The 21690-nt window shown below is 42.6% G+C and overlaps 1 protein-coding gene across 2 annotated transcripts; it reads left to right on the forward strand.

The window, feature by feature from the left end:
- The first annotated feature begins 1346 nt into the window (after window positions 1-1346).
- Window positions 1347-21246, forward strand: LOC115635205 (beta-1,4-galactosyltransferase 3-like). 2 transcript variants are annotated; one of them, XM_030533570.1, is made up of 7 exons: window positions 1347-1445; window positions 2211-2699; window positions 10558-10793; window positions 11700-11890; window positions 13092-13214; window positions 16962-17066; window positions 18566-21246. In XM_030533570.1, the coding sequence occupies exons 2-7, from the start codon at window positions 2462-2464 to the stop codon at window positions 18735-18737; spliced, it is 1065 nt and encodes a 354-aa protein (XP_030389430.1). In that variant the 5' UTR covers window positions 1347-1445; window positions 2211-2461; the 3' UTR covers window positions 18738-21246. The 2 variants fall into 2 exon arrangements, with proteins under 2 accessions (XP_030389430.1, XP_030389437.1); XM_030533577.1 differs by lacking the exon at window positions 1347-1445 and adding an exon at window positions 9522-9580 and having other exon boundaries at window positions 2612-2699.
- Window positions 21247-21690: the final 444 nt, after the last annotated feature.

A 21690-nucleotide genomic window follows, 5' to 3' on the forward strand; every position in this document is an offset into this window, starting at 1 on the left:
GTTAGGAATGCAAGGTGCAAGTCAGTGGAGAATCCAGCTCATGATCACTAAGACCCAGATTCTGGTCACAGATACACACATGTAAATCTGTCTCACCTGTTGACTTTGATGCAAGTACTCTCAATAAATGAGATCAGAATCCAGCCCAAAGGGATTAAATAATTAGACTGGAAATATCTGTAATGCCCCTTTCTTGCATCATATGCTTTAGTGTTCTTATGACACTAAAGTGATTCTAGAGAAAATGATAAAAAAAACCCATAATTTAGTGGGAGCGGTATTGCCAACTCATGATTTTATCACAAGTTTTGAGATATTTGGTGTTTTTCTTAAAACTCCAGCTGTGGGAGTGATGTGATTACATGAGCTTCTCAGCTTTCTTTCTTTTTTTCCCTCCAGTAAGTTTTTAGCCCTCATGGGCACAGAGATAAGCTTGAAAACATGAAGTTAGTACACACTTAAACCCAGGGTTGTGAGTTCAATCCTTGAGGGGGCCATTTAGGGAACTGGGGTAAAAATCTGACAGGGGGTTGGACTAGATGATTTTCTGAGGTCCCTTCCAACCTTGATATTATATGAAATATATACTAAATGCTCCAAAACCAGAAGGGAAATGAAATCTTATTTTATGTTCAGCCCGGTGGTGCTGAAATTAGGAGTGCGGGGGTGCTGTCATACACCTGCTGGCTTGAAGTACTAATAACAAACATCAAATACATGATTTCCATGGTAGCCACTATAAAAATTGTTTCAGCACCCTTGTTCAATTGGGCTCATGATTTTTGGAGGCCTGACTTTTCATTTTGAATGCTCAGGATTGGCATTCCTGTGATGGCTCAGGTGTTGTTATACCACCTGTTCGCAGCAGGATTAGACCCTCCAGCCTGATGCTTATATCCCGTTGTGCCTTTTCTGCACCCCAGCCCTCTCAGGGGTGGGGGGGCTTCCTGAGGGGCTCCATTGTAATAGCACACTAGCTGGCAACTCTGTATAAGTGATTCTGGGTGCCTTTTAGCCTGGGTTGGGACTGTCCCAGTGTGATGGATTTAGTGCAGGGCGGATGGGGCCTTACATACAGAATCAGCCCACAGACCCACATCTATAACCAAGCGTGGTTCTTCTCTTTCAATCTGGAGGGTCACCCCTTAAAGGCCACAGCTCCCATCCCAGCATGCACTGCTCCACATGAGTAGAATAGGAGTGGGGGGTCTTTAGTGCATATACTGGGGAATTTTAATTTTTCCCCGCTCGCGTTGCATGCTGGGAGCTGTAGTCCCTGAAGAACCGCCTTGCAGTCTCGCATGGAGTTTGAGGGGGCGTGGATCGGGTCCATTTTATGCAAATTACAGGAGCGAGACGGGGGTAGGGGCGGCTTGACGGGGTGGGCGTGGCCAGCGCGGCGACAGTGGCGGTTTAACGGAGGCGCCTGCTGTCTCCGCAGGCAGGTGAGGGGCTTTCTGTGGCGCGCGCTCGCCCCGCCGCTGGCCGGACTCCTGGGTTCGCTGTGGCGCGAGGGGAGACACGAGAAGGCCCTTCCCGTACCGGTCCCCGCCGCTGTGAGGGGGGCTGGTCACTGCGGCCCCTCCCATAACCCAGCGCTGGGGGGCTCGAACAGCCGCCGCCAGGGCTGCCCCAAGGCCCCGCAGGCCGCTCCTGCCCCGCTCGCTTCTAACTGGAGCTGTCTCCTCACGCGGCTGCTGCCTGTGTGGACGTTTCGAGTCAGGCGCCAGCTCCCGCGTTCTCCCGCAGTGAAACCCGGCAGCGCTATGTGGGGGATCCGAGCGTCCACACAGGGAGCACCCCGGCGCGGGGACGAGCCCGAACTCCCCTCGCCTTAAGGGGCGGCTCGCTCTGGGTCTGTGCGGCCTGGCTGCCGGCAACGGGGACCTCACCCCGCCTGCAGCCCTGCTGGAGCTAGTTTTCTTCAGTGGCGGGGAGCGGGCTAATGAGGGGAAGGCAGACCCAGCCTGGCCCCAGCACGCCAGCACTTGACTGTCCCTGGTGATTAGTAGGCAAACGCGCTGGCATCCTGAGGTGGCGTTAGGGTGACCAGATGTCCTGATTCTATAGGGACAGCCCAGATTTTTGGGTCTTTTTCTTACATAAGCTCCTATTACCTCTCACCCCCGTCTGGATTTTTCACATTTGCTGTCTGGTCCCCCTAGGTGGAATTACTGTAACAGGGTGTCTTTTTTTTCCTCTTTAATCAGCTGCACAGCTTGAATGTTGAGGAAGAATGAAGAGCGATGCACAGAAGATGGCTAAAGTTTAGCGGTTTAGACTGCACATAACGAAACCATGTTTGAAATATGCACTGCAGTCAAAAGATATTGTTTTGCTGAGCCCTTTGAAGCGGACAGGCATGCTTACATACATGAGTGTAGCCCTGAAGTTAAACTGTGAAGTTGTTCTAGAGAATTAAACTCTCAACAAGACTAGTTCCAGTGGATGGCCTAAAACCATGTCCTTGTCTCGTGTTGAAAATCCTTGTTTTCTGCTCTTCCTAGCTGTCTTTCAAGCAATATTTATCCTGATTTTGTACCGAGGTGGAGCATCGAGTGTATTTCGAGGATTTTTAGATGCTCCTCAGCCTTGGGATTACTCAAAAACACAGGATGTGTATACAAATCTCAGCTTGTTCACCCGAGCTCCTAATGAAGAAACTATGCCATATTGCACAGCCCAGTCACCAATATTTGGTATGTATAAACTGCTAGTGTCTGAACTAGTGCATCAGTGTAATAACACTTTTTTCACTTTGCAAAAGGGAAATATATTTGTCAGTAATTTACTACAATGTCTGAAGCTTCTTCTAGCATTTCCACTCTTGGGGCTAGATTAATCTCTTCCTTTCATCCTAAATCTAGATACTGGAAAGTTACTCAAAAAGAACAAGAGTAAATTTATTTCAGCATGAGCTTTTGTGAGCTACAGCTCACTTCTTTGGATGCATAGAAAGTTACTCTGATAGCATGTGGTGCGGTCAAACAGTGCAGGTGGTTTTGTTCAGTGTATGCTTAGGCCCTGTTTATGCTAATCTTCACAGAGAGCTGATAACCAGTTAGAGCTGGCCATGTTGCATACACTACATACGTTTTTTGTTTGTTTTTTGGTTTTTGTCAACACATCACATACTCGGCAACCATGGCAACTGAATGTTTGACATTCCTAGAGGCCTTGATTGGCCCATGTTCTTATTGCCAGTTTGTAATGCTGTTTTGCTGTTTGGATCGGATCTTTATGTACACAAGGAAATTCTGTTCCAGTTTTCCAGCAGTGATGTAGGTAGCACTGTAGCTGCTGCAGTACAAACTGTAGTGTAGATTGGGTGCTATGCTGTATTTACCAGTGTCCAGCTTTTCTCAGAGCTCTGCCCAATTGGACACAGGTAATTTTGCAGTCAGGCAGAGCTTTAAGAAGGCCTAGATGACACAGTGGTTTTAAAAAATAAACTGTGTTTAGTCTACATTAGAATTTTCACGTTGGTAGTACTGATTCAGCTACAACACAATGTTTCAATCTGGAAACCTTTTTACACCTCCTAACTGCTATGTAACCAGTTCAGCCAGTCCTTCCTCCTCCAAGCTGTCTGTGATAGGGCACCTCACAGTCTATTGCCCCCATGCTGCAAATGCCATAATCTGTGTACGTCTTTCATGTACAGTTGCCACTGCTGAGGCACTATATGATAGCTGCCCAGATATTCTGCAATGTAGTGATGCAAATGTGATCAGGCAGCATGATAAGAGGGGATACACAACCTTGCCTCACATAATTGTGTTTGTTTTATTAAAAAAAAAAAAAAAAAAAGCTAATGTGTGGGCACAACACAGCTGTTTGGAACAGTTGCCCGGTTTAGTTGGAAAACGTGGATTTACTAATCTGAGTGGGTATTTAGACTAGATCTACAGGCTTTATAACAATATTTGATCAACCTTTTTTTTTTTCCCTCTGTCACTGAGATTAAATGAAATAAACAAGCAGTGTGGTGGCAATATGCATGGTTTCTCATTCATGTTGTCTTGCTTGTATGCCTCAGTCACCTCTTGGAAACAACCACTTCTTTGAGCAACGTTCCTCATGGCCAATGAAATAATAGTCCGTGAGATTATTGGCACAGATGCCAGGTATTGTTTCTTGAGGCGTAGACTTAGTCTAGAGCAGACTAGAGCTCACAGATTCATTTAAGAGGGCCTGGATAGATAGTGACTGAAAAGTCTTACTATGACCCAAGTTGTAGACTAGTGAATGGGATGCTTGCACTCCCTTTCAGCAAACACTAACAAAAATGTTCCTTTCTTAAAAGGCTTCCTTTAAATAGGAGGCTTTACTTCATCTTTAACCTCAAACAAACAAATGACGATCACTGTACAACTTTTCACCTATCAGAGAATGTTTTATATGGCACTGCCAAAAAGAGAGCAAATTAAAGATGGAGTTTAATTAGATTAAATACTCTAGAGTAATTAGCATTTATGGAAACCTCTAGAGGAAACTCGAACTGTGCATTTGAAACATTACACTGCAAAACGCAACCTTGTGAGGAGTTGGAACACTTGCAGTGTGAGAAATAAGATTCTGCTTTAGTTTGCTAACTTTCTAACCAATAACATTTTTTTTTAGTGCATAAAAAGAAACTTTCTTCAGATACTCATGATCTATTGTGTTCAAACCTCTTTTAAATGTATGCTACTGTAAAAGGCATTTACTCTTCTCCCCAGAACTAAAATAGATATACAAATTATTTATTAATAAAAACTGCTTGAGTCCCATTGCAATTAAAATCATCACATATGGACTAAATACCTGTCCTTCCAATTCTTATTTCATAATCTCCATTAAATAAGACTTCAAATGTAATTCTTGAAGCTCCAAGTTGGAGACTTGTAATAGGTCGCTTTGGGCCTGATCCAAATCTCTCTACTGTCAATGGAAAGACTCTCATACCCATGAGCTTCAGATTAGGCCTTCTATGAAGTGCAGCCCTTTCTCCATTTATGTGTGTGGTAAATGTTGAGTGTCTTCATTACCATACAGAACAAGTAACTTTTTTCCATCTTGAAGATTGTCTAAGCAAAAGTCAGCTGCCTGCTATTTCTCTTTTTTGTCAAATACATACAGTTTGTTGTATGCTCAACTTGATCCCAGTCAAACTGAATCAATCTATTTGTCATTTAACTTCAAAGTCCTGTAGTTTTGCACTTTGGTTGTAATATCTACTGGAAGCAATGTGGTTCAGTGCATTGTCTCTTCTAGTTCATCTTTTTGCTCATGGCAGAATCTTGTTTCTGAAAGATTTTCAGCAAGGAATTTTTCAGCAATATCCACTCTGTCATTGTGTGAATGATTAGATAGGTCAAACTCCTCCCTCATGTACCTGCTGAATTAAATGGGTTTATACCAGGAGCAAACTTGGTCCAATGTCTTTGAAAATAGTCCCTCCTTTTTACTCCCATCTGGCATACCCCTCTTGGGAGCATGACCATCTGCTGTGGTACTAGTGAGTGACAAGACTGCAGGGACCAATCTGATACTTTTCTATTAGGGATCATACTTTTGTTTGTATTTAAAAAGAGAATAAATAGGCAAGGGCATTTCTATGAATATGGTTAAGCCTTTAGCTGCAGTTGAGAGGCCTGGCCTGGACACACTTTTGGATTGGGCCCATCTTCCATCATTAGGATTTGGTGCTTAAGCTAATGCTTCTTTACTGCTTCTTATTTCTTCATCTAAACAATGTGGGCTTGTCTGCATAGGGAAGTGTACTAGCATAACTATACCAGAATAATTGTACAGTAACTCTTCACTTAAAGTCATCCTGGTTAACAATTGTTTCCTTGTTACATTGCTGATGAATTAGGGAGCATGGTCATTTAAAGTTGGCAGCTGCCTGCTTTGTCCACTGCTTGCAGGAAGAGCAGCCGGTTGCAGCTAGCTGGTGGGGGCTTGGAACCAGAGTGGACCTGCAGCTGGGCCCCTATCAGCTCCACCTCCCTTAAGTTCCCTGTGCTGCAACTGCCCAGCAGGCTAGTAATTGGCAGTTCAGCTGCCGCTCCCCCTCACTGCTCTGTGCTGCTCCTGCCCTCTGCCTTGGAGCTGCTCCCAGAGACTCCTACTTGCTGTGCAGGGGGCAGGGGCTAATGTCAGGGTGTGTCTCTCCCCAACTTCTGCCCCCTGATTGCCCCTTCTCCATATAGAGCAGGGAGGGGACACGGATGGAGCAAGACAAAGAGCTTGCTGCCCCAACTTCCTGATCCACTTCAAAAGACAATGCATTTAAGAGCATGGGGCACGAGTTGCTTGCTGGAGGATTCTTTGCAGCTTGAGGTCTTCAAACCACAATTTGAGGACTTCAGTAACTCCAGACATAGGTTAGGGACTTGTTTATAAAAGTGGATGGGTGAGATTCTGTGGCCTGCATTGTGCAGGAGGTCAGACTAGGTGATCATAATGGTCCCTTCTGACCTTAAAGTCTGAGTCTATAAGAGTGGGTCAGCTTACTTAAAGGGGCAATATGCATCTCTCTCTCTCTCCCTCCCCCCCTCTCCCTCCCCCCCCACATAAGGGGTATGTCTGTCTCCATTTGCTATGCTGTCTCCCCTCCCTCCTGTTCCTGCTGCCTTGATGAAAGGCTACATTAACAACAATGTGTTAACCCTTAAGAGCTCAGCGAGTGCTAGTTCATCATTTAGCAGCAAGGCATTTCCTGGGAAATATCCCTCCCTCTTCCACCCTCTGACTTCACCCCCTCAACCAAGCTTCACAATCATAATTGCTGTGAACAGTATTAAATTGTTTTTTAAAATGTATACTGTGTGTATATCTATATAATATATAGTTTTTTGTCTGGTGAAAAAAATTTCCCTGGAACCTAATCCCTCCTGTTTACATTAATTCTTATGGGAAAATTGGATTCACTTAACATCATTTCGCTTAGTCGCATTTTTTTCAGGAATATAACTATGATGTTAAGCAAGGAGTTACTGTACCAGTATAGTGACATAACTGATGATGTACCAGTGCACTAGAGTGACCACTTTTTCAAAAGGCAAAAGCGGGACACATGCAGGAGTCCCACCGGCCTCTGTAGTCTCAGGCACCCCGCCCTGGACAGGTGGAGGGTTAGTGGCTCTCCACAGCGGCCTGAGGTCCCTGAGTAGCTCTTACTACTGCCTAAGTCTGGCTGCTGGGGGGTGGGGGGAAGAGAAAGGGGGTGGCTCATAGCGAGAGGGGACAAAGGCCCACTTCAGTCATCTGTCTCATCTCTTCCGCCCTCCCCCCCCACACAGGAAGAGGTTGACGCAGTCCCTGAATCTCAATCAGCCATGGAGTGACGCTGCAAGGAATCCAGGACACATGCTGTTCTGGAGTCATTCACACCAGGACTTGAACTCTGCATTTTGGGACTGTCCCATCCAATTCAGGACTGGTGGTCACCCCACAGTACACTAATATAACTGCACATGTGGACACTTACTCTGGATTCAGGCAGTCCACACAGGGAGTTATACCAGTATAACCATAGTGGTATAATCATACTGTACTGACATAGTTCTACCAATAAATTTCCCTATGAGGACAAGCTGTTTCCATTCAGGGTAGTGCAAACACCTAATTGTGTAAGTTCCCCTGTGACAAGATGAATCGTGCTGATTGAAGTCATCTGTTGAAATCAGTGGTGTTGCACCCACTTACATCAGATTAAATATGTACCAAGAGGACTGTTGTAAGGTCATCTCATCCAAAGTGTGCGCACAAGAGGTCTGAAAGGTCTCACATTTCCCTTCTTGAAATGAATTGGATTCAGCCAAAACCAGCAACAACCTCTTAGTTTGAAAGCTTGCTTTACTGATTAGGTAATGCAGAGAAAGTGTCCTGCAATGATGCAGATAAGCTAAAGGGATGGGTGGGGCTGTGGTTTTTATATATGCAGCTAGAAGCTTCCTGTTCTGGTTGACAATTGTATGTCTCTAAACATGGTTAAAAGATTCTTTTCCATGTAATGTTATAGATGCAGAGCAACGGCTCAGGAAGCTTTGGGGAAATTACACTGTTTTTTGATGCAGTAGTACTAACCTGTGTTTTTCTGCGAATCATTTCATCAGTAATATGATTCAGGAGAGGATCTCCTACCTGAACTCCTCACTGCTTGCCTTTGTTACATGCTCTCAGCCAGTGGTGGTCAAGGGAGCACAAGTTGGAAGCATGGTCTTTGTGTAAATAGTGTCTTCTGAGAGAGAATGAACGATAGTGGCCAGGACAAGGGCGTCTTAATTCCCGCTACAGTACAAGAGTGCACTGTGCTCAGGACCCGGTCTTCCATGGCAGCAGAGCTTGCTATGGAATTTGTGCTTCAGAATCTGAGTGTTACTAAACAATATTTTATTTTTCAATTGCACTCATGGTTGTAGAGAGAACTTTAAAAATGTACAGGCAGCACTTCATTGATTTACAAGTATTCAGAGTTGAAATAATAGCTCAGAAAGGTGTGAACTGATCCATTCATTTTAACTGTGGACTCTGGACTATGGCATTTTTCAGTACTTCTGCCCTGAAATTTGCTATTTTGCTCCTGTTGGACACTGATGATTTTTCTGTCTACCTGCTCTGCAGAGATCTGTATGCAGCTGCCTTTGCTTTCCCCACAAGGAGTTTGTTGCATTATAGTGCTTGCTCCCTATGCTGTTCCATGGAGCCGGGAGGCGGGGTTAGGGAAACAGACCTGAAGTCCAGCTTGCAGCCAGGGAGGTTGGGGATAGGGTGACCAGACAGCAAGTGTGAAAAATCGGGACAGGAGATGGGGAGTAATATGAGCCTATATGAGAGACTCAAAATTGGGACTGTCCCTATAAAATTGAGGCATCTGGTCATTCTGTGTGGGGAAGCCAGAAGTCCTTGGGAATACGAGCCATAGATGCAGCTTGAAAGGAAGCTTGTTTTTCTCCGCATGTGTGGCAGGGAAAGAAGCAGGATCTGAGCTAGGTTGCTTGGACAACATCATAGGAGCTGAGGAGCCAGGTGACCAGGAGAGCATGACAGACAACTTTATCCTCTTAAAATAATCATGGTTGGGAAAACACTTCCAAAATTCATCTGTGAGCAGTGGGGGTGGGAGAACAAAAAATGTAAGAATATTGCATAGCAGTAGAATAAATGAAGGTTGGGCTTTTTTTAGAAAACAGGAGTTGCTGTTGTGGAATTTACAAATTGGCGCTACTGAATTTGGTCCTGCTGTATGCAGAGCCCTGATTATACTGAAAGAAACAACACCACCTCTTTTTAAAAAACAAAAAAAAAACCCTCATACCCTTTGTTTTAGTGACTCCCATAAATGCAACTGAATCTGAATAAAAGTATATTTTGTTAGCATCTCTTAGACAAATGCCAACTGACACTGGAGCAATAGTTAATACTTACATATGAAAACAGTTACTTGAGCTTTTTATTTTAAATATAAAAACAGTATAATAGAAATGTACAGATTAAAAACAATAATGGAATAAAGTGTTTTGTTTTTAAAGACAGAAGCGGAGAGTTCCATAGAAGCAGCTAATACAATCATAGTAATCACCTAGCCATGGTAGGTATGATCTAGAGTGGTCCCCCACCCCTCCAATAACATTGTTCCTTGAAGAACAGCCATTCTGTTTGTTGCAGTTTAGCAAACATGGGAGCAGTTGGTTAGGAAAATTCTTGGTAGCAGAGTCAAAAATCACAGTTTTCTATTATAGACATCTGGTTCCTTGAATTATTTATTTATTTATTTTTTAAATACTTAAAGCTTTGGGTTTCATCAGGAGGGGTAAAAAGTGGTACAGGAAGGGAAAGGAAACCACCAAAATAAACTGTAGGGTTACAAGGGTCTGCTTTCCTGATGCTAAGAAGGCATCAGAACCCATGTTCACAACAGAATGGATTGAGAGCTGGCTGTGAACTCTCAAAGTAGGAAATATTCTATTTACTGCTAAATAATATCAGATTGCCCTGAGAACAGAAGGGGAACTTATCTTTGGGTGGCATGGGCTGCAGTGAGAGAAAGTGCTCCTGTTCCCTTAAGTTCTATTTTCTCCAAAATAGTTTCTTTGTAGTCACCACAATTCCTCCAGACCACTTTGTTCTTGATCCCTTACCTGAAATGAGGCATTGTTACATAAATGGGAAAAGGTAGTAAAGAAGGCAGATGTGCTTGTCGAAGAATAGTTGGAGAAACAACCATCCTGCAATGATAAATATCTTGCCTTTTATCAGGACACCCTTGTGGTCTGCTTACACAATGTACTTCACAGGATTCTAGGTCTTGTCTTCTAGTCTGAATGAGCAATAGCAAATGTCAGAAGAACAGGACTGGGGATCAGCCCACTGAAAGGCCTCCCTTGTAGATTCCAACCTATAGTGTGACAGATACCCCACTATACTGCTCCCTGTTGGGTATAGCTCAAGTGTTTCCAGCAGTAGATATGAGTTTTTATTCTGATGGATTTGAACAGTGACTTGGCTCAACCTCATATTCACCAGATATTCCCTTTTTTCCCCCCCTCCTTTCCCTTGTTCTTACAGTTGGTCCATTAACCATCACCTTTAATACATTCCCTAGTGAAAGAATGATAATAAAAAAAAATCCCTTTGTTCGGTTTGGAGGCTGCTACAGCCCTCCTCACTGCCTGGCTCGCTACAAATCAGCCATCATTGTACCACACAAGAACCAGGAGAAGCACCTGCGATACCTTCTCTATTATCTTCATCCCTTCCTACAGCGCCAACAGCTTCAATATGGCATCTACTTGATTCACCAGGTAAATCAAAACGATGTGTGTCTATCACTGCTGCTGAGATTTCCAGTTAAGGAGTGGTTTGACTGTGAATGAAAAGTGGACATACAATTCCCCCCTGAGAAATGTGGAGTTTGTGAATATGAATGTACAGTGGCACATAATTTGTATATCTAAAGCGCTTGTCATTGTATCTTAGCAGTAGATACTGTTCCATGTTTGTTTTGTTTTTTTTGGAGGGACAAATTTAAACTTAAAGGGTGGTGATCTTTCCTGTGAAAGAGGACTAAATATGGGTCCTCTCAAGTTAATTGGAGCTCCTTCTGAGTCAGTCAGAAGGAGGTGCCAGAGTGGAACTGGGTATCCTTACTGTTTGCCTAGAGTGAGGTACAAACTCTGATTTGCTCCTGCTCTGGGTCACACTTACATAGGCCAAACAGTTGGTGTTACTGATGAGTTCTGGTGGTGGTGTTTGTGAAGGATCCTCAGAGGGGGGAAACTAACTAGTGGTGAAAACTGATGGCTAGTTAGGAAGGGGAGTATCTTTTTCAATTGTATGTAACTAGGATATGTATTCTGATTTCTGGCTTCTTTCTAAAGAGGGATGAGGGCAATAATCTCTGTGTGCAGGGAAGTATAGTTGAAGGTCTACATTAGTCTGTTACAGAGATTAGAAATACCTTTTTTTCTCTTTATGCCCATGTGCAAAAGACTCAATTTCCCAATGTTCATAGAGTTGCTAAGGCAGTAGGGTCAGATTTTCAAAAGCATCTAAGGAACTTCTGAAAACTTTTCCCAGCATCAGTTGGTTCCAGTTTCACTCAAATTTGAAATCCATGGGAGTTTTGCCATTGACTTCAGTCAGAGCAGCCTTAGACTCTTGAAGCCATTCCAGGAGTTGGTGAGTAAACTGCATGTTTTCTTTTCCAGGCTGGGAATGCTACTTTTAACCGAGCCAAGCTCCTTAATGTTGGTATCCGGGAAGCCATGAAGGATGAGGACTGGGACTGTCTGCTCCTGCATGACGTGGACCTCATTCCTGAAAATGATTATAACCTCTACGTCTGTGATGAATACTACCCCAAACATATTGCCAGTGCCATAGACAAATTCCAGTACAGGTAAAGGTCTGCATTTGGGATGGACATTTCTTTCATGATCTTATCAGCAGTCCCTTTTCATAGAACATTGAAGGATGTTACCTCAATGTATTCTTACCTGGGCAGCTGTTGCAGGAAGGGATGTGTCAGAGTAGCTAGTCAAATGATTCCTGCTGCTCTTCCCCCATGCACCCATATTGAAACTGAAAGATTTTTGTTCTCTTCTTCCCTAAGATGCAAGATGGAGAGCATTAAGCAGCACAAATGTGACTTGCTTTTTGCTCATTTGCAAACTTACCACCATTAATTTGGGCTTGAATAGGGACTGGGAGTGGCTGGCTCACTACAAAAGCAATTTTCCCTCTCTTGGTATTGACACCTCCTCATCAATTATTGGGAGTGGACCACATCCACCCTGACTGAATTGGCCTGGTCAACACTGGTTCTCCACTTGTAAGGTAACTCCCTTCTCTTCATGTGCCCGTATATTTATGCCTGTATCTGTAATTTTCACTCCATGCATCTGAAGAAGTGGGGATATTTTTTACCCATAAAAGCTTATGCCCAAATAAATCTGTAAGCCTTTAAGGTGCCACTGGACTCCTTGTTGTAAATGTGATGTGACATACTGCTGCTGAGTAGGGATCTGAACACTGAGCTGTCTTTGAGATGTTGATGAAATTGTAATCTACATCACTTTCAACAGCTATGGCTTCCCTCTTCCACAGCTGTATAATTATCATGGATCATTTTATGACACACCAGGACAAACCCAGTCCTTTGATGGCCCCTTTTTGCCTTCGGCAGCTATTCAAAGCAAACTGAAATGCATCTTCCTGTGATTGATGGCTAATTATTTTCTTTCCTGCTTCTGTGAGCAGAGTACAGTATTTCCCTCACACTGGGGGGAAAAAATGCCTGAGTTGCAGAACAGTTTATCTCTGAATTTTGCTGGTTAGAAGGAATCTCAGTTGAATTTACCAGTCTGATCTTCTGCACTGAAGTACTTAATATCCCACTTATTCAGTGACGAAAACTTTCTACAGGTTCTTTTTAGTTCAATACACTTGCCACATAAATATGAAAACTATCATCCAGCTTCTTGTGAAATACAAGTACAATAAGCTGAGACTGACATGCATGTAACTTATCGCTGTATTGTAAGACAGTTTGTCGAGTGACTGATGTAAACTCTCAATTTTGACAATTTGCTCTTCTCCAGTTTGCCATATTGGTCCTTTTTTGGAGGTGTCTCTGCTTTGACTCCAGAGCATTACATGAAGATAAATGGGTTTCCAAACACCTACTGGGGCAGTCGTGGTGAAGACGATGACATTGCTGCAAGGTACTAACGGCTAGAACTGGGCCATTTTAAAATTGAACTGAATAAAGGTCTAAAGTAATAACATATTACATGGGCTCCATTAGCCCTATAAAAAAGCTAATAGGTTCTGGACAACTTTAATTTTATACAGTGCTATGATTCATAGATTTCAAGGCCAGAAGGGGCCATTATGATCCTCTTGTCTGACCTCCTACTTAATACAAGCCACAGAACTTCCCCAAAATAATTCCTGGACCAGTGGTTCTCAACCAGAAATAAATCTGAGAGCAGGGCTGGCACTAGAGTCACTGGGGCCCAGGGAAAAAAGCCGAAGCCCGAGTCCCACTGCCTGGGAATGAAGCCAGCTTAGCTTTGCAAAGTCCCCTGTGGCATGGGGCCTTGGACAGTTGCCCAGCTTTTTATCCCCTAGTGCTAACCCTGGCTTTTAATCTACTGGATATGCGGAAACACATTTTTTGTGGCACAGATGGGCTGTGGCGTTTGTATAGCATGTTCTGGGGGGTGGAGGGGCTCAAAGAAAAAGGTTGAGAACACCTGTGCTAGACCAGTGCTTCTCAAAGTGTTGGTCCGCGGACTGGTGCCGATCCGCGAGCCATCGGCTGCCAGTCTGCAGCAAGTTTCCTCATAAGAGCGTTGAATAGGATAATAATATGGCACCGGTCCCTGGCACATTGGGGGAGAAAAAAATTGCCAGTCCCTCACATCAGATAGCTTGAGAAGCACTGTCCTAGACCATATCTTTTAGAAGAAGAAAAAAAAATCCAATCATGATTTAAAAATTGTCAGTGATGTAGACTCCACCACAACCCTTAGTAAATTGTTCCAATGGTTAATTATTCTCACCGTTAACAATTTACACCTTATTTCTGGTCTGAATTAATCCAGTGGCTGGAAGTTGAAACTAGACAGTTATACTTTCTCTGCTAGATTGAAGAGCCTATTAAATATTTGTTCCCCATATACTTACAGACTGTAATAAAGTCACCCCTTAAAGTTAAGCTATAAATAGGTTCAAAGAGCTCAGTCTAACCTATCACTGTAAGGCATGTTTTGTAATCCTTTAATGATTCTGGTGGTTCTTCTCTGAATCCTCTGCAATGTATCAGCATCCTTCCAGAGTTCAGCTCTGGAGACATTTTAAATTCAGAATTGATGGTCAGGGCATGTTAGATCTAATATTGTTTAAAGTATCACTTTTGTACAGGAGGAGGTTAGATTTCTTCAGATAGCTTGGGCTTCAGGAGCTAGATAATGTTGCATTGAATACCCTTGTGCTGTCGCTGGGGTTCTTCCAAGAGCTGTATAAACCACTAGTGACTGACAGTTGACTCTCACCGAAATTAATCATTCCATAGGAGAGAATAGTAGGCGGACAAGGTAGAAAACCTAGAAGGTAGCTAGGGCATTTTAAGGGAAGCTTTAGATTTAAAAATAGGAGGGGATTCAGGATCTGGCATTTACCACCTGAAAGACTGTTTCAGTAAGTACACAGTATTTGGGGAGCTAGGAATCTGGATTCCTTACATTACTGTCTTTAAACTGTCAGACACATAATGACGTACCATGGAGTCTTAAAGTACCATATGAGTCCATGTTGGCAAAATGTGATGTTTTGTCGCTAGGAAGGTGATGTGCTATGGGTGTGAATATAGAGTTTTTAATTACAGCTGCTGTGCCCAATGTAGCTCTGTAGAGTACAGAATAAAGACCCTTTGGCCTCATGTACCCTAAGAAGCACTGTAGCTGTAATTCACCAGTGCTCTACTAGCAGACCTTGAGGCAAACTGTTGGGGAGGTTATACTACTTAGCTGGCAGTAAAAATCGTACATTTATTTCCTGCTCTTGCACAGTGTGACAGGTTATGTAATTTTCAGTGGAACATTCTGTTCAAGGACACTGGAAGTCTTACCAAGCATTGTGCTCCTGAGAATGGAAAGTTAGGTGTTTAACACAGTTACTTCCTTTGAGCAGAGAAATCTTAAAGTAATGAAAGTACTATTTGATTTAATGGAATATCAGGCTATAGTGCATCCTGAATTTCTAAAAACAAACAGGAGACCCATCCCAATGCTTTCTGCACTACTTCAGCTCTTAACATGGGTCTCAAGTGGGGTGCCAGTCGTGAGAAGTGCCCTACCAGAGTCCTGTGCATTAGAGTGCACTTCATATACATAATTTTTTTTAAAGGAATAAATCTGTTCCGGGGCACTGTTAGCTTGAGTAGACCCCAAAACATACCTTCCTTGAAGGAAAGTAAATCCCATGCAATATCCTGTGAGAATTATGTACTACAAATAATTGATAACCACAGCCAGTTGAGGGGCACATTGCTATTGGTGGTGGAAGCTAATAATGATTCTTTGTTTACAAAAGTTTGCAGTGATTTGGGGTGCCTCAATTTTTGAGTGACCAGCTTGAGACCCCTAAGAGCTAAGTTTTAGAAAGGACTGAGCATCTATGCCATAGAACAGCAAAAATAAAATTGGAAGTATGGCATGAACCTTTGCTGGCCTTGTCTTCTCTATAAAGCTTTATTATATTAAACACAACTGCAGAGCCAGGTTGGCCAATCAGTGCTGAGCACTGTTTTGCAGTCAATATGGATGAAGCCAAATTGGGTTCAACAGCATCAGCTAGTTGTGTTTTTTAAACCTTAATCTCAGGCATTGGTATCCTTCTTGTTCACCTCCTATGAGAAATGAGCTTCAACATCTTAACTGGAACCATTTAAGTATTAACGTTAAGCACAGACCATGTTTTTGGGGGTGTTTATGCTAATTTTGTGGGTTTTTCATTATTGCATTAACACAGTAATACAACTTTAAATACAAAAAGCTACAGTTAGTCTGGCAATGCCAGACTAGAGTTCAATAGCAAAGTTAGCTCAGCTCTTTTGCAGTTGTCCTTTTTCTGTGCAGTGTAATGTTTGTTTTAGCATTTGGTAAAGTAACATTATCTCAGCCTGGGCTGTAGCAAGAGTTTGCATTCAGAAAACATACTTCCTTAATGAATTAATACCATTTCTAGGTTTCTTTTGATCATTCTAGTCTAAATTGTTGGCACTCTGGCCTTTCCCAAGGGCTTGGGAGCAGGAATGTAGCAGTGCAGCTTGCTGCTATCTATCTCTAGCACTTATCTCTAAAATGAAACTTTTATTGAAAGAAATGGAATAAAAAGTTCCAAAGTTGTTAATTTTCCAAATTAAACTGCCTAAATCTTCAGCAAATTAAATGAACATGGTAGTAGCAATGGGTCTGCCTATGAGAGCCTCTTCTGCACTTGAGATCTATCCAGAACTGCCAGTGATTCACATCAAGTGGCAGTAGTGCTAGTAATACTTTTTTTGTATATTTCCCTAGCCTGAGCATTCAGACACAGCAGTTACGGCCTCTGAAACTCTAGCTCATCTGAATGGTAGCATAATGCTCTGCTGCTGGCCCGCTCATACTTATGTACCACGCTAGTTTCAGATAAAGTAAGTGTTCCCATCAGTCTCTACAAGTGGTGTCAGTCAGTTTAGTGGTGCATTGTGCCATAATTCAGGAGGTACTACTGAATACCATAATCTTACTTCCTCTTCTTGAATTTGAAGTACTGTCTTTTCAGCTCTGTTGTGTGGTTTTTGTTTAGTTTTTTTTTTTTTGCTTTGGTGGTGTTTCTACCAGGAAACATCTCTGTACTTTGTGTAGCCTAGAGCTGGCATTCTTGTGTATAAACCCAGATTTTGCTCTGTCTTCATTTTAAAGGATTCAGTTAGCAGGAATGAAAATAGTCAGGACCTCTATTCATCTTGGACGCTACAAAATGGTGGATCTTGAGCAACACAAAGGGAGTGAAGAGTACCCAATAAGGTAACTATTGTAGGAGGGTCCTGTCCTCATTTGTCCTAATTCCAGTGTGGCCATCCCTGGTCTGTAGAGCCTGCTGACTGAGTGCTATCAACTTCCTTCTCATGCAGGGCAGAAAGCAGCTTCTTGGACTGTGGCTTTTCACCATCCTGCTTTTCAATGCTGCTAGTTAAAGAAACTGTCTCTAGCTTTGTTCAGCACACAGTTCGGAAACATTTGCTTGATTTGTTTTGATCACAACTTAAATTCCTGCAGTCCTGCTGGCAGCCTGTGGACTCATGGACAAAAGAACATTTGTGATATCAGCAATATTGTCTGGTCAAAAGCCAATTACAACTGAACCTTACTTTTTTTCAGTGGTTATATTTTTAAAGTGTAGATGCTGTTAATACTAGTTCATCACATTGTTTGAAGTCCTTATTAATAAGATCATTCTTTTGATTGGCAGTTGCTAGCAAGAGTTTTGTACAGAGCCTAGCACAGTGGGGTCCTGGCCCATGATTAGGGCTCCAGACACTACAGTAATAGTTTATTTAGAATTCATATTTTAACAGTCATTAAATTCTTCATATGAAGAACCAAGACACCTTGAGATTACTAATTTGGAAGTTATCTTGGAAATATTGAAGCTTGTTCTCTCTCTTCCCTCCTCTCAAGATTTCTATGTACATCTCAGACAAAATAAATGTCTTAATACTTTGTTACATACAAATCTTATGCTAGGAGTACACAGACACTAAGCTGTATGCAGACCCATTAAAAATGTGAAATCAGAGCACTGATTTCAGCAGATGTGGGGAAGGTGGACCCTCTAATTTAAATCCCTGAGGACCTACTTACATACCAAAAGCTGGAAGAAGGTATTTATCTGGTGGGGTGAAGGCTGTCTACATTGGCATCTCAGCCTTCCCACTTGCCTTATCCTTAAGGCTGAGCTCCTTAACAGCTTCTCTCACGTGTTCACAAGTTGACATACAGCCATCTGCATCTCCATTCTACCTCTGAAATCCTCACTGCCCCTTTTGCCTCCTCAGGCCCCACCTCTCCATGTTCCAATGTGCAGTGTGGTGCTGCCACTGCCTTTTCATAAATACAGATCGGTATTGCCACATCATCCTTGTACTCACACATGCCACTGGTCCTCCCCATTCATTTCAGGCTCCAGTTCCAATTGGTCCTTAATACCATACAATTACTCCAGTCTCCTGCACCTCACAGCATGTCTCTGTTCTTTCTGCTTGTCTAGAATAGGTTTCCTTTGTGCAAACGAACAATCTGAGGTCTTTTTGTGGAACAGGCTTTACCTATAAAGCTGCTGCCACCTGGAACAGCTTCCCTATGTGCCTGTCTACATCTTTCTTTAAGTGCCTCTCTGACTAAGCTACTTAATCATATGCACATATAGAGTGTTGTATTGTAACTGAGTGGACAAAGCTGGGAATAGTCCCTTAGTCTCCCCCTGCTGTCCTTTTATCTAACTACAGGTATTTTCCTCCCTTCAGGCCTGCTCCACTGCATAACACCAAAAAAACATGGAAGGATGATGGAATGAATTCTGTAGAGTTCAAACTCCTTTCAAGAAAGAAGCACCTTCTTTATACCAACATCACTGTGGACATTGGGAATGCTCCTACGCTGCCTCCAGAGGGTAAAAACAAAGAGAAGAGAGCTTGAGTATTGGTGCAGCACCTGGAAATTGTACAACACAGGAGGTGCCAGCCTATTGTTAATCAGGAATCAGAGGTCTACAAAGATTGAAGAATTATTTCCTGCTGTGGGCGTCACCTTTCCTCCAAACATGCAAGGGTTAAAAGAGAAGTCTTCAGGAATGAGGCATGACAGCTATTAGACTGGATTCAGTTTATTGTAGAGAACCCTTTTTAAGCACTGTAAAATGTGATGCTTACTGAGCCCTTTACACACCTCCACCCACCCACCCACCTCTGTTGCAGCCTTGATGAGTTCATCCTTATTCATCACCAGGCAAATCCATTCTAATCTGCGTATTCTTAAATCAGTTTCACCCATTAGCTGGATAGTTGGTTGAATGCCAGCTAGGTAACTTCTGCATATCCTCCTGCTTACTATTTTAAAATGGTAATTGGGTTAAAGCCACTCTGAGGAGGTGTTTCATCTTTTGTTTGAAAGAAACCTCAGTCCCATCTCACTGGTAAAGAGATTCTCTAGTTGCAGTCTTTCTTGAAATAAGTTTTCTTTGGTGTTAAATATTTCCCTTTCCAACTATTACATTTTTTTTGTAAATATTCTTCAGGAAGTTTAAATATAAGATTTTGAAAGTTAATAGCCCTCTTATGGTTCCTGTTTTATGTGACCACTTGCAATGTACATGAGCTTCTCCACAGGAAGTCTAGCGGCTTGGTATAGCAAAGTCTTGTCTAGTCATAAGTAGAGCAGGAACTTGAATATCGGCTTCCTGCATAAATTTTTGTGTGTGTGTGTCTGCCTGCCAGTGCTGATCTAATTTATAAATCTAGTCACTTAGAACACTACTAAAAAAAACTCAGCATGGGACTGGTAGAAATAACACTCCATGTTTCTATAAGAGCTAGAAAAGGGTTACTTTAAACATAAGTTACCAGTCTCCCCTCAGCTGCAGGAATTGGTAGGGCCCTACCAAATTCATGGTCTATTTTGGTCATTTTTAGAGTCATAAGATTTTTAAAACTGTAAATTTCATGATTTCAACTATGTAAATCTGAAATTTCACAGTGTTGTAATTGTAAGGATCCTGACCCCTAAAGGAGTTGCGGGGAGGTCACAAGGTTATGGAAGGGGGGGTTGCAGAACTGCCAACCTTACTTCTGCGCTGCTGTTGGCAGTGACACTGCCTTGAGAGCTGGACCCTGAAGTTCTCATCCATTGAGAAGAATTCTGGAGAAATATGAATAAAAGGAGAGTTCAGTCTCCACAGCCAATTCAGTCCTTGGCCTAGCCTTGAGCCTGCAATAAAGGGGGAACCATCACTTTTGTGACACAGATACTTCTCCATTGAGTGTGTGAACTCTCAGCTAGTTCTACAACAGGTGCCAGTTCTTAATGCTTTAGTAACTAATCTTGGGCTAACACCCTAGTTAAAGGCCTGTGTCTTCCCCCTTTACCAGTCCTTTCAGCCATCCAGTGGGCCATCTCTTCAGTTTCTACAGAACATGTGAGACAGCTAATGCATTTCACTACCTTTTCCTCTGTGTCACTGTGACCACAGAACCAGCCATTTATTCTTAGCTGACTGCAAGCAAGCTTTGTCATAAATCTAAAGAAGTCATTTTGCTCCTATTGTATTTCTAATACGGTTACATCTTTTAAGCAACTGAAGCTATTCAAACAGTCCCCTACTCCTTCTGTGTGTTATCTGGAGGTCACACTGCTAAATGTGTTAATCCCTTTAGGGGAAGAGGACTAATCCATTGCTAAACAGCTGTGGGGTGACCCTCAGGACTAGCCAATAATAAAGTTTAATTAGACCAGTCAGTCCCTTGGGTTGTTGAAGTTTTTTAAACTTCCAGCTAAGGTAAGCCCCCTATCTTTCATTTCACACTGCCTTCCATTCTGGATGCTTTCTGTTTTAGGATGGGGAAAGGAAAAATTTTCCATGTTAACAAGGAAAAATTACTTAGTCTTAATGGGAATAAGAATACTGATTGTAGTACTGAGTTGTCTTCTTTCTCGTGGGGTAAAAGAGAAGCGGTTGAAGCTGGACTTTGTACCCCATCCCGATAGATTACATTAATTTCTAAAAGGCCCCCTCTCAATACAGTTGCAGTAAACCACCACTTAGTTGTCCTGTCCTGTTTCTTAATACAAATTGAATTTCCCCCCTACCCCCTAAACAAGTCAGAAGTACACACACACAGGCTTTGTATTGTGTCCTGACAATCAGTGGACTGGCAGTCTCAGGGGAAGGCCCTATTTTTTTATTTCCTTTCCCCTAGCAGGGTCTGAGTCTGCACACATTAGGATTAAAAGCCTCAATGTCCCACCTATTTCTATTTGCTCTTTCTCTATGCCTTACCAAGCTGTTCTAGTTTATGTCCTCTGCCTATTAAAACAGAATTTATCACTAACCAACTTCTCAAATGCATCCAGAAACTACTAGACAGAGCATAAGTTCTGGCATGCACAACCAGTTGAGGAATACTATTAATAAAGACGACTGTCTTCTGCACTTGCTAAGTCTTTTTTGCCTTCTTATTCAGCGTAGACTGGTGGTAGCATTCTGTAGGGGGGAACAAGAGGACCAAACAAAATGCAAATACAGTTTAATTTCCTTTTGTGATTAGGTGGCTTTAGAGATTAGTCTGTTCTAAAAACAATTTCTCCAGCGCAACTGCTTTGTATTCAGTCTACAGCCTATATCATATTCTCCACCATATGAAGTCTACTAGCCCCAGGATGAGGAAGTCCTTGTGTCATAGCCACACCAGAATGTGTGGTGGGATAGAGTTCCTCTGGGCTGCTGATCTCCCCTGCATGAAGCAGACACTTTTGACAGCTGCAGCTTCCTTACTAAAAGGAGCAGTTATTGCTGCAGTGTTCAGGGGGAAACAGCAGATGGCAGCATATGATGGCATTTACTTTTCAAAGTGTTCATGGTGGAGCAGTGTCTCAG

This window comes from Gopherus evgoodei, chromosome 1, assembly GCF_007399415.2.
Source record: "Gopherus evgoodei ecotype Sinaloan lineage chromosome 1, rGopEvg1_v1.p, whole genome shotgun sequence".
Taxonomy (NCBI): Eukaryota; Metazoa; Chordata; order Testudines; family Testudinidae; genus Gopherus; species Gopherus evgoodei.

Coding starts and splice junctions, on each gene's coding strand:
- LOC115635205 (XM_030533570.1), top strand. CDS start 2,462: ATGTCCTTGTCTCGTGTTGAAAATCCTTGTTTTCTGCTCTTCCTAGCT. Junction 2,700..10,557: donor AGCCCAGTCACCAATATTTG/GTATGTATAAAC, acceptor TTGTTCTTACAG/TTGGTCCATTAACCATCACC. Junction 17,067..18,565: donor AGTGAAGAGTACCCAATAAG/GTAACTATTGTA, acceptor TCCTCCCTTCAG/GCCTGCTCCACTGCATAACA.